We start from the raw sequence: 16,703 nt of genomic DNA, 5'->3' as shown, positions 1-16,703 counted from the left end.
ACATTACATTTCAAAGATTAATCATGGCTTCAACAAACTGACGTAGGAGTCATGAAATTGCACCCTTATTTTATTACACTAAATCGAATCGCTGGATTGTTTTTTTAAACGATTCTTTGAAGAGCACAGTTCAAAAGAACCGATTCATGGAAATTGATCTGACATCTGACACTGTTTCCTCCACGCCGCTAGTGCGCGCATCTGTTCATGTCACCGCACAGCGACACTTTTTCTACGATGTCAGAAACTGCACTGACAACAACGTGCGTGTGTTGTGAATTGATATTCTACAAATGTTAATTTACCTCATATAGAAAGAATAGATAATACAACAAGGTAAGCGTAACTTCTTTTCGACATACGCTGACTTGATTGTGTGCCATAATAAAGACAGACGTTTACTTTACATTTTATAGTCCTATAAATGATTCTCAAATTGAAATCAGTTATTTATTGGATAAATAAGAGCCTGTTGTCTATTTAAACATATCTATTTTATCCAATTTAGTGACACTGCATTGAGAAATTATGATACAACCATATATTGTATTTGCACCATGACAATAACGTGTTTTTTTTAGACATATACCATGTCTCGAGTTACCTTGTAACATGAATATAGTATGGTATACACTACCAGTCAAAAGTTTGGACAGACTTTATTTGGTTAGTAAATGGAAGTGACCAACAAATCTCTAGCATAAATAGGAATGTGTTTTAAAAGCATCCCAGGATGCGCGTCATGAAGTTGATGTGGATGCATGCAGTGCCTTTTCCACTATGTCATGTGAGAACATTTCATGTTATCAAATTAAATCAATCAGTAATACAAAAAAATAAACTACTGTTTCAGATCTCATCTTGTTGAAAGCATCCATCCAAAATGAGAAACCTCAGCCTGCTGCAGCGCTTCAGATGTGTGGATCTTCCTATCCCGGGATCTCCGCAGTGTTTCACCATCAGAAGTGAGGATGGAACAGTGCTGGTGGCCTCCGAACTTGCCATCACAGAGTACGACCCACGGACCGGAGAGGTATTTCTAGATTCAAACCCCAGAAGATTGAGAGACTGACTGACTTAGTGTCTAGTACCAAATAGCTATACATTAATCTTGCTGTATAATGTGCTTTCATAGGTTTATAAAGAGGTTTCACTGACGACAGATGACTATCTCCCAGAGGATGGTAGTGGGCTTGTGGTGGCAATACAGGATTTGCCAGATCAGGAGTCAGTGTGTGTGGCCACTGCCAGTGGTGATGTCATTCTCTGCAACCTCAACACCAGTCAGGTGATCATTCATTTGATCTTAAAGGAGAACTCCGGTCAATTTTAACATTGAGCTCATTTTTTTGAGTGCTGTCAATACAGAGAACAACGACAAAAATCGGTGTTGCCTACACCGTGTTATCCTCTTTTTAAAATTTGCACCCTGTTGACTTCAATGGGGCAAGTTTTAAACCTGCTTTTAGCCTCTTAACAACCTTGATGTGTCATTACAAGTGCACAGGTCATGTGAGTGATTCCTTCAGAGTGAACATGGGTGAATCTGACTGCAGTAGATGTGAAAGATATGGATAAAAATGATGTTATTTCAGCCAGCGCTCATACCTGTATTTACAAGTCCAAAGTAGTCGATTGTCGAGTTCACGCGCATTGGTTTAGTACCTATAATCACGCGCGTGAACTCGACAATCAACTACTTTGGACTTTGACCGAAAACAGGATGTAAACACAGGTATGTGCGCTGGCTGAATAAACATCATTTTTATTCATATCTTTCACATCTACTGCAGTCAGATTCACTCGTGTTCACTCTGAAGGAATCACTCACATGGCTGTGCACTTGTAATGACACATCAAGGATGTTAAGAGGCTAAAAGCAGGTTTAAAACTTGCCCCATTGAAGTCAACAGGGTGCAAATTTTAAAAAGAGGATAACACGGTGTAGGCAACACCGATTTTTGTCGTTGTTCTCTGTATTGACAGCACTCCCAATGTACAAAAAAATGAGATCAATGTTAAAATTGCCCGGAGTTCTCCTTTAATGCTCTTACATTAAAAAAAGATTTTATAAAACATGTGTGCTTTAATAATTTCTCTCTCACAGTTGGAGTGTGTTGGCAGTGTGGACAGTGGTCTAACCGGTATGACTTGGAGCCCAGACCAGGAGTTGGTGACTCTGACCACAGGTCTGTATCTCTAGCAATGTTATTTTAGAATCATTGAAATACTCTAACAATGTTAACTATGGTTTTAGTTAACTATAATAACCCTACCTCTCATAAAATGTCCGTGTAACTCAATTAGTTCTGTTTAGAAGTGCATAATAATGAATTTTGCATTGTGTCCATTTGTGTCTTATATGGCATATCAGGTCAAGAGACCATTATCATGATGACCAAGGACTTTGAGCCAATAACGGAGGTTGCAATCAATCAGGATGACTTTGGCGAAGGTATAGCTAATAAAAGTTTTCATTTAACACTCAGTGTCATTAGGATTGGGTTATCGTTTAAATGTTAACAATCCCAATTCCGATTCTTCTTATCGATTTTGGATGTGAAAACAGCGTGTGATGTTCTTGCACATTAAAATGACTTTTTTTGTGTGCGTTTTGGATGAAAACATCCAAAGATGGTTTCAAACATGGTTTCAAGTCATTTAAATGCACACAAAGGAATCAATAATTTTCAATAATTTTAATTTTATAACAAGTATCCAATTCCTGACCTTAAGTATCCAATTCTAGAATTGGAATTGATTTTTGATTCCCAACCATGAATATCATGCTTTCATGCAGGTGACTTGTGTTCACTGCATATGAGCTGATATAGTGCCTGATTGGTTATTTTGCTTCTGTGCATCAGATAAGTTCATCACAGTTGGTTGGGGGAAGAAGGAGACTCAGTTTCATGGCTCTGAGGGCAAGCAGGCCGCCCAACGGAAAGCAGCAGTAAGTTTTTGTTCTGTTTAGTATTGTTCTACTTTACCAAACCAACCCACTGCAGCCAGCAAGTATGATACCGAGCTGAGGATCACCAGGAGATCATTGGCATTTCAACCTGGTTTGAATATGATCCTTCTTCTCACCTAGTTCTGATCCACTTTCACAGGAAGTGCAGCCTGCCCTGCCGTGGGACGACAGGAAGCCAAGGGTCACTTGGCGAGGCGATGGGCAGTTCTTTGCCGTCAGTGCTGTTTGTCCCAAGGCTGGTGAGAATTTCCCTTTGTACGGTTGTTTTTGCATAAAAAAGTTTGTGACTGTTAAAATATAGCTGCATTTTTGTTTCAGGTGCTCGAAAGGTTCGTATCTGGAACCGAGAATGTGTCCTGCAGGCCACCAGCGAGGTCGTTAACGGTCTGGAACACCCTCTCTGCTGGAAGTAAGGCATCCTGAACGTCTTTTAACTTTTCAAACTATTTACAGAAAGTGAAATTATGCCCTTTCACCCGTCATTTCTGTTTCTCTCTGCCTTATCATTATGCTGTTAATATTGAAGTATATTTTTCTTGTAGACCCTCTGGCAGCCTGATCGCTTCCACACAGCGACACCCTAACAAACACAGTGTGGTGTTTATGGAAAAGAACGGACTGATGCATGGAGATTTTACACTGCCTTTTGGAAAGGACCAGGTCAAGGTAGATATTAACTCCTCTACTCCCGACTTCGGTACTAAGTTTTTCCCTCTAGCATTTGAACGTTGCATTTGAGTGTTGTTTCGGATTCTTAAACACCTCTGATTGGCCATTGTGTTCACACGCTCAACATATATGTCTCTGATTGGCCACTGAAGTCGGTACTTTTGACAACGCTAAACTCCTCTCTATATGATTTAAAAAAAAAAAAGATTCAAGCTATAAATCATGGGGAATAAATCTAAAAATGGTCTGTGTTTTTCAGGTGAAGGAGCTGCTGTGGAACAGTGACTCTACTGTACTAGGGGTTTGGATGGAAGACTTGAAGCCTGGAGAGATCAGCCATCCCAACACATACAGTAAGATGCAAATCAAACTGCTTTGCATATTCAGTGATGGGGTGAGTAATAATCAGTGGTGCTGATTAGGGCTGCATGATTAATCAAAATAAAACCGAAATCGCAAAATGGCTTCGTGCAATTATCAAATCACAAAGACCGATATAATTAAATAAATATATGTGCTGTTTTTTCATGTTGCTCATTATCCGCCAGTGTTTTCATTCTCACATCATCACTTTTGAGTCACTTTTACATGCATTTGGGAAAACATGTTCCAACCAATCTTCCCATACTTGTAATAAGAGCTTATTAACAAGAGTCAGATGTCCATAACTATTGGTTTTGTAACGTAATATAAAATTATTATTTTTAAATACCGTTTTTTTATTTTACAATAACATATTATAGTGTTTTTTTAATATTATATTTCTTTTTTTCTTTTTTTTTTTTTTACTATTTTTATATATTCAATAATAATAATAATTATTATTAATTTTATATTATTGTATTGTTTCTTTATTATATTGAGATATAATCACAAGATTTTGGCCAAATTGTGCAGCCCTAAAAAACAAGCACAGCATACCTGGAATTTTATTTATTTTTTAAATCGCAATTTTTTTCATCAGGAAAATCAGACTTACATTCTCCCATCCCGTACCTAAACCCCCCTCTCCCCCCAAAAAGTCCTGGTGATGATACTCATTATCAAGGTTAGGGCTTTTGTTTTAAACCTCTGACCTATTTCTTTCACAGTTCAACTGTGGACTGTTGGGAATTATCACTGGTATCTGAAGCAGAGTTTGCATTTCGGCAATGAGCCCCTCAGGGCTCCGGCGTGTGTGTGTTGGGATCCGGAGAAGCCCTTGCGTCTCCACCTCCTGACTCGAGGACGGGCCAGCTACACCTACGACTGGGGCTGGAGCACTCAGCGCAGCCATGGCAATGATTCCCATGACAACGCCAATGTGGCAGTGATTGATGGAGGTAGGCGTGGCCATTGTCCTAATTTGACAAACTAATTGACGAATCTCTGAAATGTTGTAAACAATGCACTATTTCTCATTTGTGTTGTAAATAAGGCATTTTATCAATTGATGATTGAAGTGAATGGTTTCAGTGTTTAACTAACATGTGTTTTGCAGATAAAATTCTGGTGACAACATTCCGCCAGTGTGTGATCCCTCCACCTATGTGTGCGTTTGAACTTCAACTTCCTGTTCCTGTCAACTTGGTCACCTTCCATTCTCAAGCCCAGAGGACCAATGAGCTCGCAGCTCTCACAGCCGATGGGCATATTTATGTATACGGGGAAGGTGAGTCACACTCGAATTTGAAACTTTTATCAGAATTTAAAACGTCAATATCATGTTATGTAGGATTTATTCACTTGTGTTTCCTGTATTCAGGTGGTGGAGTTGAAAATGGAGGTGCACCCAGGGTTCTTGGCTTTAAAGTCATCTCAGCACCATTAGTCTTAAGAAAGAAATACAGGTACATGATGATTTTGAGTTTCTCCAATCTTTATTTAACAAGAAGATGCCACTGAATAAGGAATATTTTTTGATTGTCTTTGATTTCTATGTAGCTGTAAAAGTTTGGGGTCGGTAAGATAAAAAAAAAAAAGGTTTTGAATGTCTCTTATGCTCAACAAAGCTGCCTTTATTTGATTAAAAAACATACAATTTAAAATATATAATAATTTCTATTTTAATACATTTTACAATGTAATTTAGTGATGCAAAGCTGAATTTTCAGCATCATTACTCCAGTCTTCAGTGTCACATGATCCTTCAAAAATCATTCTTATATGCTGATTTGCTGCTGAAGAAACATTTATTATTATTATCAGTGTTAAAAAAAAACTTTCCCTGCTTAATGTTTTTGTGAAAAAAATTCTTTAATGAATAGAAAGTTCAAAAGAACTGTCACGTTTTATCAATTTAATGCATTCTTTGTTGAATAAAATAATTTTTTTCTTTAAAAAATTGTTTTGATGACAAACTTTTGAATGGTGGTGCAAAATATATTGCATTTAATGTATATTTTAATGCAGCTCTAATAAAAACATTTTTGACCAATTTATGTGAAATAACCTTTCAGAGCAAAAAAACAAATATATTAAATGTCTTTTTCACTGTTTTCTCAGAGACATGTGCTTGTGTAGAGTTTTAAGTCTTTTCTCAGTCAGGCAAGCAGATTGATTGAGCACTACTGTGTGACTATGACATGCAGCCTGTATTCGGTGTGCTGATGCAGATGTGTGTGCAGGGTCGCCGTGGATCATGGGGAACCTCTAACGCTGCGCTTGCTGCTGTGGTTGAGTGAAGATTTGTTTTTGGCTGTGGCCCACGGAGTGTGCTTGACACGCCTGCTGAAACTGACCCCATCAGACAGCCAGGACCCCAAGGACACACTGGAGATCAGGTACTGCCGCTAAAATAATGAACTCCTCCGGTCTTGTTCACATTTGTATTTAGTGTAGCTCACACAAAGACAGACTGATTTAACGAGCGTAGACATGAGCTCAGGGGCTGAGAATTGTTCAAACTTGTGAATTTTTTAAACTCTGCACTTTTGCCAGTGTCTCTTTTTCTTACAATCTTGGTGTTGGTTATTTCTCAGGTCAGACGTTCCTGTGGATGGTCATGTGATCAGCTTGTGCCACAGCCTCAGAAATGGCACTGTGGCCCTGCAACTTGAAGATGGACAGATCCGGAAACTTCTTATGGGTCAGTCAGTTCATTAATCGTAATTTTTTTTATTTTTTTATGTATGCAATCTAAAAATGAATAATGACATATATAAAGGATATTAATGCTAGAATATTCTAAACAGACTCTTCAGAGCTCAGTCTAACAGAATGGAAGGATTCAACTGGCAATACCATCAACTTCCCCCGGCCTTGTGTTCAGACGGCACTGTGTTCCCTCAGCGGAGAAGTAAATATATATTCTCCAGACAGAACTGAGTATTCGGTCATGCTTTGCCCTTAAATTACAATAAATGCTTCATATGAATTTGTCTTTTAATAGGAATACTTGATAGGCCTCACTGAGAGATCACAGCTCTATATCGGTGACTCACTGGTAGGTGTGAGGACCCCAAAAATGAGAACAAGGATATAAATTACATTACATTTGTTGTGTTAGTGACAAAATCTTGGCTGTTATGCTCATTAGAGTTTCTCTTCCACAGGTGGCTTCCAATATATCTTCATTTGTAGTTTATGATGACTTCCTCTTGCTCACCACACACTCTCATATGTGCCACTGTCTCAACATCAGCACGCTCTCTGTTAAAGGTACATGTGAACGCATCGAAGACATTAAAAATATATTTCATATAAATATACACTACTGTTCAAAGTTTGGGGTTGGAAAGATGTGTTGTTTTGAAAGAGGTCTCTTATGCTCACCAAGGCTGCATTTATTTGATCAAAAAATCAGTAAAACAGTAATATTGGGAAATAGTATTACAGTTTAAAAAAAAAAAATTTGTTTGTTTGTTTTTTATTGTAAAATGTGATTTATTCCTGTGATCAATTTTTTAGCATCATTACTAAAGTCTTCAGTGTCACATGATCCTTCAGAAATCATTCTAATATGCTGATATGCTGCTTGAGAATCATTTAAAAATATAAATGTTTGGTAGCATTATAGATGTCTTTACTGTCACTTTTGATCAATTTAATGCGTCTTTGATGAATAAAAGCATTAAATTAGACCCCAAAACTTTTGATCAGTGTTTTATCTAAATATAGGTGTATATATAAATGTAAATATACATGTATGATGTTATTGGTGTCCCTGCATAGGTCTGCAGTCAGCTCTGAGCTCAGATGCCAATCAGAATGATGAGACTGTAAGAAAGGTGGAACGAGGCTCTCGTATTGTTTCTGTGGTTCCCCAGGACACCCGACTCATACTGCAGGTGAACAGAAAGTGATTAAGTAATTATCTTTCTAGGAAAAATGTTTTAATTGGGATCTGAGCCACATCCAAGCATCAGAATGACATATGGTGTGTTCAAGTCATGTTGAAAAGATTGTATTTACGAGTTGAACTCACATAAACGCCGTAAATAAGTCGTAGATATGAGTGGGAAGCTCGGGATTTTCTTGAGTTGGGGGCATGTCAGTGAGAAACATGGTGGAATACCACAATATTCATAGGTATTTAGCAGTGATATTGTCAGGCTTTTTTATTTACAACAAATTAAGCGAATTCCCTGCACAAAATATAATAGCGTTGTAATATATCAATACAATATGCAACAATAACGTTTATTGTGGCAATGTGGCTTCATAAATGAATAAAGAAAAATTAAAAAGCAGCAGCATCCTGGTATTGTGGTGTTTTTCATAGGCAAGCACCATTTACATTTTCTCCAGAAAAAGTATATTTGTACTGAATTTGTGGTTGTTTATTTCAGAATATTTGGTGGTGTGTTTATATATCGTCACCTTCCTAAAATAATTGCCTAAGCCATTTCCTCTGGTAAAATCGACCACATCCTCAGTTGAACAGATCATGCAATTCTACCCCTGTAGTATATTGGCCTATGTCAAGAGTGTGACTGTCAATGTCAATGAAAAGACAATGAGACTTAAGCAATTTTACAGGCTTCTCATGATGGCAGCTGCATCAGGAAGAATGAAAATCTACTCAACCTCAGAAGCTATTTTTCAGTTTTTTGTGTTTTCTGAGAAACCTGAAAAAATGACTTGGACAATTATTTTAGGAAGGTGACGATATATATTTTTCGTTGTTGCTTTTTAGATGCCACGAGGGAACCTGGAAACCATCCATCATCGGGCTCTTGTACTTTCTCAGCTCAGAAAATGGCTTGATGGGTATTTTACATTTACAAAAACTTCACACAGTGCTACGTAAACAAAAGGCATACTGATCTTTTAAAAAAAAAAATTGTATTTCCACAATGAAAAATGTATTTAATTTTTATTATATTAGTATTTTAAAATGTAAATATATTTTATTTTACATTTCTTATTCTACATTTCTTTATTTTCTATTAAAAAAATAACTTAAGATGAAAAAGATAAAAGAAAGTGAACCTGGTTTGAATTGATTTGAATCATTTTAATGTGTTTGTTTCAGTCTCAGATTTAAAGATGCTTTCGAGAGTATGAGGAAGCTGAGGATCAACCTCAACCTCATTTATGACCACAATCCCTCTGTGAGTGACCTCACTCTGATTTCATTTCCTTTAACAGTAACATCTAAATGCATTCTTCTACACCATAGATTGCATTTCCTTTCAGAGAATAGTACTAAATGAATAACACCACTGCCGTCCACCTCCATCCCATGAATCCTCTCACAGGTGTTTCTTGACAACATTGAGATGTTCCTGAAACAGATTGACTCCATCAACCACATCAACCTGTTCCTCACTGAACTTAAGTAAGTATTTAATGCAAAGGCATTGATTAAATCTCTGTTGGTGTTTTCATGATTTATCTATTAATTTAAGTATTTTGCCATTCTTAGAGAGGAAGACACCACCACAACAATGTACCCGAGTCCTTCACGCTCAGCCTCCAGTACAGCTTCAGGAAAAAAGGTGGACATCATCTGTGATGCCTTCCGGTCCACAATGGAGGCTCTCGATCCACAGAAGTCAGTTCCTCTGTTATAAATGATACATATATTTAAATAAATTTCAGGAAGTATAGTATAGCCCTTCTACTTGCTTTTTTAGATTGCCGGTGTACGGCAAGCCCTTTTCTTCCTCCTCTGACATGCTTTAATCTATACACAGATATTGTTTATGTATTCTTACATCACACGTGAGAAAAACTACACCAGAACTGGAAATCGCTCTACAGAAGGTCCATGAGTTACGAGGTGAGCCTCAATAGACACATAATCAAACATGTTTGTTTACTGGGCTTGAGTCGGTTACATCTGTGTGCTTTTTTGCCTAGTGAACCCCCCCAGCGACTCCAACAGCGTGAGCGCAGAGGAAGCTCTGAAGTATCTCCTCTTCCTCGTCAATGTAAACGAGCTGTATGAGCATTCCCTCGGCACCTACGATTTTGACCTAGTGCTCATGGTGGCTGAAAAATCTCAGAAGGTCAGTCAGAAGATTCCCACTCTGATATATCTCAACTCTTAGTATATATTATATTATATCTTGTTATATTTTTTTATTATATTGTAAAATGAACAAATGCAATTCTTTAAATACATAATGCATAAGATTCACCTTTTCACGTATAAGCAGCCATTTCAAATATTTGTATTACTACATTACATTATTTTATATTATAAGAACAAATTCAATTATGTAAATACATAATGAATACAATTCATCATTTCACTATATTATAGTCTATGATACTACACATAATGAATAGTTTACCTTTCCATATATAAGCAGCCATTTCAAATATTTGTATTACTATAGTATGTTTTAGATTATATATCAGAAGCCATTTCACATATAATATTTATATAATAGAAAAGAACAAATACAATTCTGTAAACATAATGAATAAAATGAATCATTTCATATATAAGCAGCCATTTCTCATATTTGTATTATATTGCATTATTTTATATTATAAAATGAACTAGTACAATTTAATTAATAAATAATATATAATATAATAATAATAATAATATATAAATACATATTTGTATTCCTATAATGTATCATATTATATAATTTTATATTACATTTTATATTATAAAATGATGCAACACAACAGGCACTTCCAGCGTTTTTGATGATGAGATTGATCTAGTTTCGGCACACGTCTGTTGTAGACGCTGTTTTGCAGTGGTTTATAGGCTTCTTCTCAAACATGTAGGACCCTAAAGAGTACCTGCCCTTCCTGAACATGCTGAAAACCATGGAGCCAAACTACCAGCGCTACACCATCGATAAACACCTCAAGAGATACAGGAAGGCCTTACATCACCTCAGCAAGTGTGGTAAGGGCCTTGTAGGATGTCCCAAGTGAATTTAACACCAAATATTCAATGTTGTCTCCATGTTTATTTCTCCTGTTCTACCTCATGTTTTCCAGATGAAGAACACTTCACAGAGTTGTTAAACTTGGTGAAAGATCAGAAACTGTACAGTGATGCTCTTGAGCTCTATCCTTCAGACAGTGAGCAATACAAGGCAAGTTTTATAGATGGTCCATATTTTTATATTTGGAACATTTTATTTTTCCATGAAGTCCGTTAGTCAAGGTTTGTCTCACCAATATATATATATATATATTTCATGGCTTATTGCACTTAAACGTTTAAATACATACAAAATTATGTCAAATGCCCATCTTGCCAAGTATTCAGGTAAATACAGTCAGTAACTTTAATTGTAAGCATTATGATTACTTCATTTCTGTAGTATTTCTTACCTGAATACTACAGTTAGACCCAACTGAAAAACGCTATGTTTATTTCATTTGTTTCTTTATTCTATTGTATGTATTTGTGATATTGTTTGCTATTTGTTTATTTGCTCTTATGTTATTACTGACTGTTTACTTTTTTTTTTCCAGTTTTTTTTTGTAAATGTAGTTCAACGATTCAAATAAAGCCTCCCTGTTCTGTGTGTAAGCTATTACAACAAAAGTACCCAACTTATCCAAAAATTCTGAGAAAATAACAAATTATCTGTATGGCGGTATATCTGGCAGTTTTCCCTGTGGTTTCGAAAATCGATATTTTTTTAAGGTATCGTATCAAAGTTGGAAATTCCAGTATCGTGACAACACTAGTCTGAATACTCTATTCTGATTGGCTGGAATGTATGCATTGAAACCCTTTAATACACAGGTAGTTCTAAGTCAGTTGAATCACGTGCTGCTTTCATTAAAACACACACACACACACACACACACACACACACACACACACACACGTCACTCGCACACAGAGATCTGAGATCGTCAGAAAGAAACAGGAGAAAAGAAGCCCTGTGACTTTCATTAATCAATTAACTTAAAATAGCAATGTTGACATGATCTTGACCCTCGACCCCTGTGATGTCATCAGACCCTGAGCGTGGCCTATGCAGAGCATCTAGTTGAGCAGCAGCAGGCGGAGCTGGCGGGACTTCTGCTTTGGAGATGTGGAGAGACGGCCCGTGCCCTGCAGGCCTTCGTCAGCTGTACGAGCTGGAGGCACGCCCTCGCCGTGGCAACACACATCCCGCTGCCATCCGAACAGCTGGCACTGCTCGCCAGAGACCTGGCAGGTAAGACCTTTCTGTTATGTATCTGTTTCCTACTGAGATTACGAATGTCCGTAAGCCATCTTGTATGTGTGATGTTTTCAGAGAAACTTCTAGAGGCCAATAGGCACACAGAAGCCGCCCTGTGTTTGGAGCAGTATGCTAAGGTACACTGCATATTTCATATTCGTCATAGTTCTGCTCTCCAAGATTGTGCTGTGCTAATGTCTGTGTGTTGTCAGGACTGTGAGGAGGCGATATCCGCTCTGATACAGGGATCTGCATGGGAAGAAGCCCTGAGATTGGTGAGCCTGTTCTTTTATGTGTTATTAGGCATAATAATATGCCTAACATTTATTATTGTTGTACTGGATTACTTGATTCTGATTGCAGCATTGTTGCTAAACTGTATAAATAATCTTTGATATTCTACATAGCTGTAATTAGCAACATACTGTATACATTCAAATAATAAATGAACTACATATATGCTCTATCATTCAAAGGTTTGGGGTCAGTAATTAATAATTCTACAAGTTATTCAGCAAGGATGCATTAAATTGATCACTAAAGACATTTATAATGTTACAAAAGATTTCAAATAAATGCTCTCATGGAATCATGACACTGGATCATGTGACACTGAAGACTGGAGTAATGATGCTGAAAATTCAGCTTTGATCACAGGAATAAATTACATTTTAAAACATATTCAAACAAATTAAAATTTTAATAATATTTCACAATATTACTGTTTTTGCTGTTGTTTTTTTTTATCAAATAAATGCATCCTTGGTGAGACTAAGAGACTTTTAAAAAATCTTATTGTCCATACTCCGTAGTGTACGATATATGAATTATATACCGTACACTACTGTTGAAGAGTAAGGTCGATACATTTTTGTTTTAAAGTCTCTTATGTTTCTATGTATCATAACTTAATTTCTTTTTTTATTTCTCTTCTCAGATTTATTTGTACAACAGACAGGACATCATTGAGACAAATCTGAAGTCTGCTCTTTTAGATGGTAAACCATCATATTTTACTTGTCTTGGCATTGACCTGTTTATTTTGTATCATATTTTGTGCTGCATCTTAACTGTACACTTGGTTTGCCTTTAGCTCACAGTAGTCAGACGTCCTTCCTGGAGTCCCAGAAGACTTTGTTCATCCGCCACAAAAACCGTCTTGCTGTGGTCCGAGAACTTAAAGCCAAGGCCAGACTTGAGTTATTTGGTAAACAGGAAGTTTTAATTATATCCATTTCACATGTTTGATCTCATCAAATATTTTAATGAAGGGCTGTAATGTTAGTGTACATATATTTTGATGATGTTTCTGTCAAGACCACTATCATCAAATACGATTGACCATTAGCATATAGTTTGGATTGGCGTTATGGTTCTGTTTGGTTCTGATGGTATGGTTCTGGTTCAGAGCAGCAATAACCCCCCTTAGGGTAAACAGAACAGAACCAACATGAATTTATTGACTGTATTAATTCAAAATTTTAAGTACAACATAATTCGAGAATTTATTCTGATTCAAAGGGCACTCAGAAGGCCGAATTCTGACTGCACGAGAGGAGGAGCTGGGGAGGGAGGAGGGTAATTAGCTCCTGAGAAACGCGATAGCTGCTGATAATACTCAAGTCAAGTCACATTTATTTATATAGCACTTTTTACAATACAGATGGTTTCAAAGCAGCTTTACAGAGATAACAGGAAAATGCAACAAATTTTGTTTCCACAAGAAAATAGCGTCACAGTCCAGCTTAAGTAAGTTCAGTGATGTTTAATTTTGTTGTAAAAAAGTTATTAATTTAGTTCATTTATTTCATAAATGAACTAAAGTTATAGTTCACTTTCATCACCCATTTTTCATTGTCATTTTCTTATAGAACATTTATAGTTCATTTTTCATCGTCATTTTCATATAGTTCTTTTTTATCGCCCTCCTATATATATATATATAGCCGCTCTGGAGAAAACCGTGATAAATTTAATGTCCCCAACTAAGCAAGCCAAAAGCCAATGGCAACAAAGGCGAAAAAAGGCGACAGTGGGAAGGAACCAAAAACCTTGGGAGAACCCAGGCTCAGTCGGGGGGTTCTCCTCTGGCCAACGAACGAACAGTGTATGATTTTGATTCAGGCAGCATTATAGGTCAGGAGTCAGACTGGATTGGAACAATCAGAATAAAGGAGCTTATATAAAGTGATAGACGTCATATTTCTATAAGTAGACGTGGATCAGCTGATGCGAGCTTGACTAAGGTGACCTGCCAGAACTAACGCTACGCTTAATATTCCTTAGTCACATGCAATATTTATCAGTACACTTGGTTTTAAACTATTTCCTGTTGCTCACTGACAGTCTCTTCCTGTTCTATTTCAGATGAGGATTGTGCTGACTGTGCAGATGCTGAACTCTACTCTGAGGCCAGCAGCGTCCTGACCGGCAGCCATCTTGGCTCAAAATACTCCCGCAGCAACTCTCGCATTTCATCGTGAGTGACATCACTGCTACCACTTCACTTAAATCAGTGGTCTCAAACTCTGCCCAAACCTAATTAAAGAAACCTGAACCAGTTAATCAAGGTCTTCAGGATTACATGGAACTTCCAATAGAGTTTGAGACCACTGATGGAAATGTTTCAGCAACTCTATCAGCAACTCAAATGTCAAGCCAAGTCTGATGCAGAGATTGAAATTTGTCTGCAGGAGGTCGTCTAAGAATCGTAGGAAAGCAGAGGGAAAGAAACACAGTCTGAAGGAGGGAAGCCCATTTGAGGACATCGCCCTCCTGAACACACTTATTCAAATGATCACCATTGTTGATAAGATGAGAGGTGAGCCGAAGAAAAAAACATTATACATGCATATATATATATATATATATATATATATATATATATATATATATATATATATATATATGTATATATATATATATATGTATGTGTGTGTGTGTGTGTGTATGGTTTAAGTAAAATCTGGCACAAACAACTGCAAGTCAACAACTGTAAGAAATACTTATGCATATATATAGTTATACATGCATGCATACAAAAAAAAAAACTACACACTAAAGTTTGTAAAGTAAATGAATTGTGAATTGTTCAAGTAAAATCAGGCATCAACAAATGTATTGGGTACAGTTTAATGCTAAGTATGGCATAGTTTGACTCGTTGTATCTTTAAAACTGTAGAGAATTGACATGATTAAGATCATTTTCATTATTAAGCTGTATTCTGTGTGTGTAGACCATGTGATTCACACTGATGATTGTTGTTGTCTGACCCTGCAGAGGAAGTTCACAGCCTGCTGAAAGCTCTGGTGCTCTTCCAGTTTGACGGTCCGGCCAGCAGCCTGCAGAGAGACTACAGTGTCCTGCTGCAGCTCATGGAGGCGGCCCTTCCAGAGATCTGGAGTGAGAACCTGCAGCAGGGCCAAACTCCAGTGAGTCACACACAGGCTCTCCTTAACAGCTTTTTTTTTTATTTTTTTTTAAACAGCTTAGCTCAGAATTTGTTTGTTGTGTAATTGTTTGAATACAACATTTTTTGAGGTTATTGGAACTTTATTTTATTTGGAACTTGAGATTATTGGAATATTCTGATTTCCCTCAGAGAATGTTACATTTAACATATATATATTTTAATCTATTTATTACTATGTTGTTCAAAGTTACTTGTCTCATTTCTCTCTGACCCTTAGAATTGTGGTCTAAAATGTACTTTTTTTTGCACTTGTGAATCATGTTTCTTCTCTCTCCAGCTCACGGGTCCTAACTCAACAGCCAATAGCATTACGGCATCATTTCAGCAGCAGAGACCCGCTGTGCCTCAGCAAGGTAAAGAGTAACTCTGTACTTTCAGTGAGGATGTTTCATTCATGTCATCTGTTTTAATCTACACTTATCCTTTGCACTCCTCAGACGCAGAAGCCCTGACTGCTCCCAAGATGAGAAACACCATCAAGTGGAAACTCAGCATTCTCAAATAGCTTGCATGTGTCTTTAGGCCTTTTTTTGTTTTGTTTTAATTGTATTTTATTCAAATAAAATGTTTGCATTGTTTTATGGGATATTATGGATGAATTAAAGATTATAAAATGTTTTTTTGTCTTGTGAGCTTGATTGGATAGCTGTAGTTATTTAATATAATTATTCATTGTTTACAATCAATTATATTTGGTCTTATTTTTGGTATATAGAGTATTAGACATATATTCAGTATGAGAATCAGTGCAAATTATTTTTTTTATCATTAATACAAATCTCTTATTTTTAATGTCTTATCAAGCCCCATAATCTATTCTTAACTAACCAATGTTACTTTTGTCAGGTTAAAATAAATTTGATCAGTTTGACTTTGCATGAATCTGAAGACCTGGTTTATAATTTTCCTCTAATGTTGAATGGCTATAATTGCTAATTCTCAGTATTGCAATCAATGATACTGGCCTTCGTTCATGGCACTTAGAAAAACACTAAACAAATTTGATTA

The 16,703-nt window shown here is 36.7% G+C and overlaps 1 protein-coding gene across 1 annotated transcript; it reads left to right on the top strand.

Moving 5' to 3' along the window:
• Nucleotides 1–217: 217 nt before the first annotated feature.
• Nucleotides 218–16,315, top strand: elp1 (elongator acetyltransferase complex subunit 1). Its single transcript, XM_079893472.1, has 37 exons — nucleotides 218–336; nucleotides 854–1,033; nucleotides 1,136–1,288; nucleotides 2,108–2,189; nucleotides 2,375–2,455; nucleotides 2,868–2,953; nucleotides 3,114–3,213; nucleotides 3,293–3,383; nucleotides 3,517–3,640; nucleotides 3,903–3,996; nucleotides 4,735–4,965; nucleotides 5,124–5,294; nucleotides 5,388–5,472; nucleotides 6,250–6,405; nucleotides 6,604–6,710; nucleotides 6,817–6,920; nucleotides 7,014–7,067; nucleotides 7,177–7,282; nucleotides 7,796–7,911; nucleotides 8,760–8,833; nucleotides 9,099–9,177; nucleotides 9,325–9,404; nucleotides 9,492–9,620; nucleotides 9,763–9,848; nucleotides 9,929–10,077; nucleotides 10,817–10,940; nucleotides 11,036–11,133; nucleotides 12,015–12,216; nucleotides 12,298–12,359; nucleotides 12,435–12,497; nucleotides 13,160–13,220; nucleotides 13,316–13,429; nucleotides 14,590–14,701; nucleotides 14,916–15,043; nucleotides 15,503–15,654; nucleotides 15,973–16,048; nucleotides 16,133–16,315. The coding sequence occupies exons 2-37, from the start codon at nucleotides 884–886 to the stop codon at nucleotides 16,198–16,200; spliced, it is 3,948 nt and encodes a 1,315-aa protein (XP_079749598.1). The 5' UTR covers nucleotides 218–336; nucleotides 854–883; the 3' UTR covers nucleotides 16,201–16,315.
• Nucleotides 16,316–16,703: the final 388 nt, after the last annotated feature.

Source organism: Squalius cephalus, assembly GCF_949319135.1.
Source record: "Squalius cephalus genome assembly, chromosome: 14".
Classification (NCBI taxonomy): Eukaryota; Metazoa; Chordata; class Actinopteri; order Cypriniformes; family Leuciscidae; genus Squalius; species Squalius cephalus.
Note: the sequence above shows the minus strand (reverse complement) of the source record. Positions and strands in the feature narration are given on the sequence as shown.

Coding starts and splice junctions, on each gene's coding strand:
- elp1 (XM_079893472.1), top strand. CDS start 884: ATGAGAAACCTCAGCCTGCTGCAGCGCTTCAGATGTGTGGATCTTCCT. Junction 2,954..3,113: donor CCGCCCAACGGAAAGCAGCA/GTAAGTTTTTGT, acceptor CCACTTTCACAG/GAAGTGCAGCCTGCCCTGCC. Junction 14,702..14,915: donor AGCAACTCTCGCATTTCATC/GTGAGTGACATC, acceptor ATTTGTCTGCAG/GAGGTCGTCTAAGAATCGTA.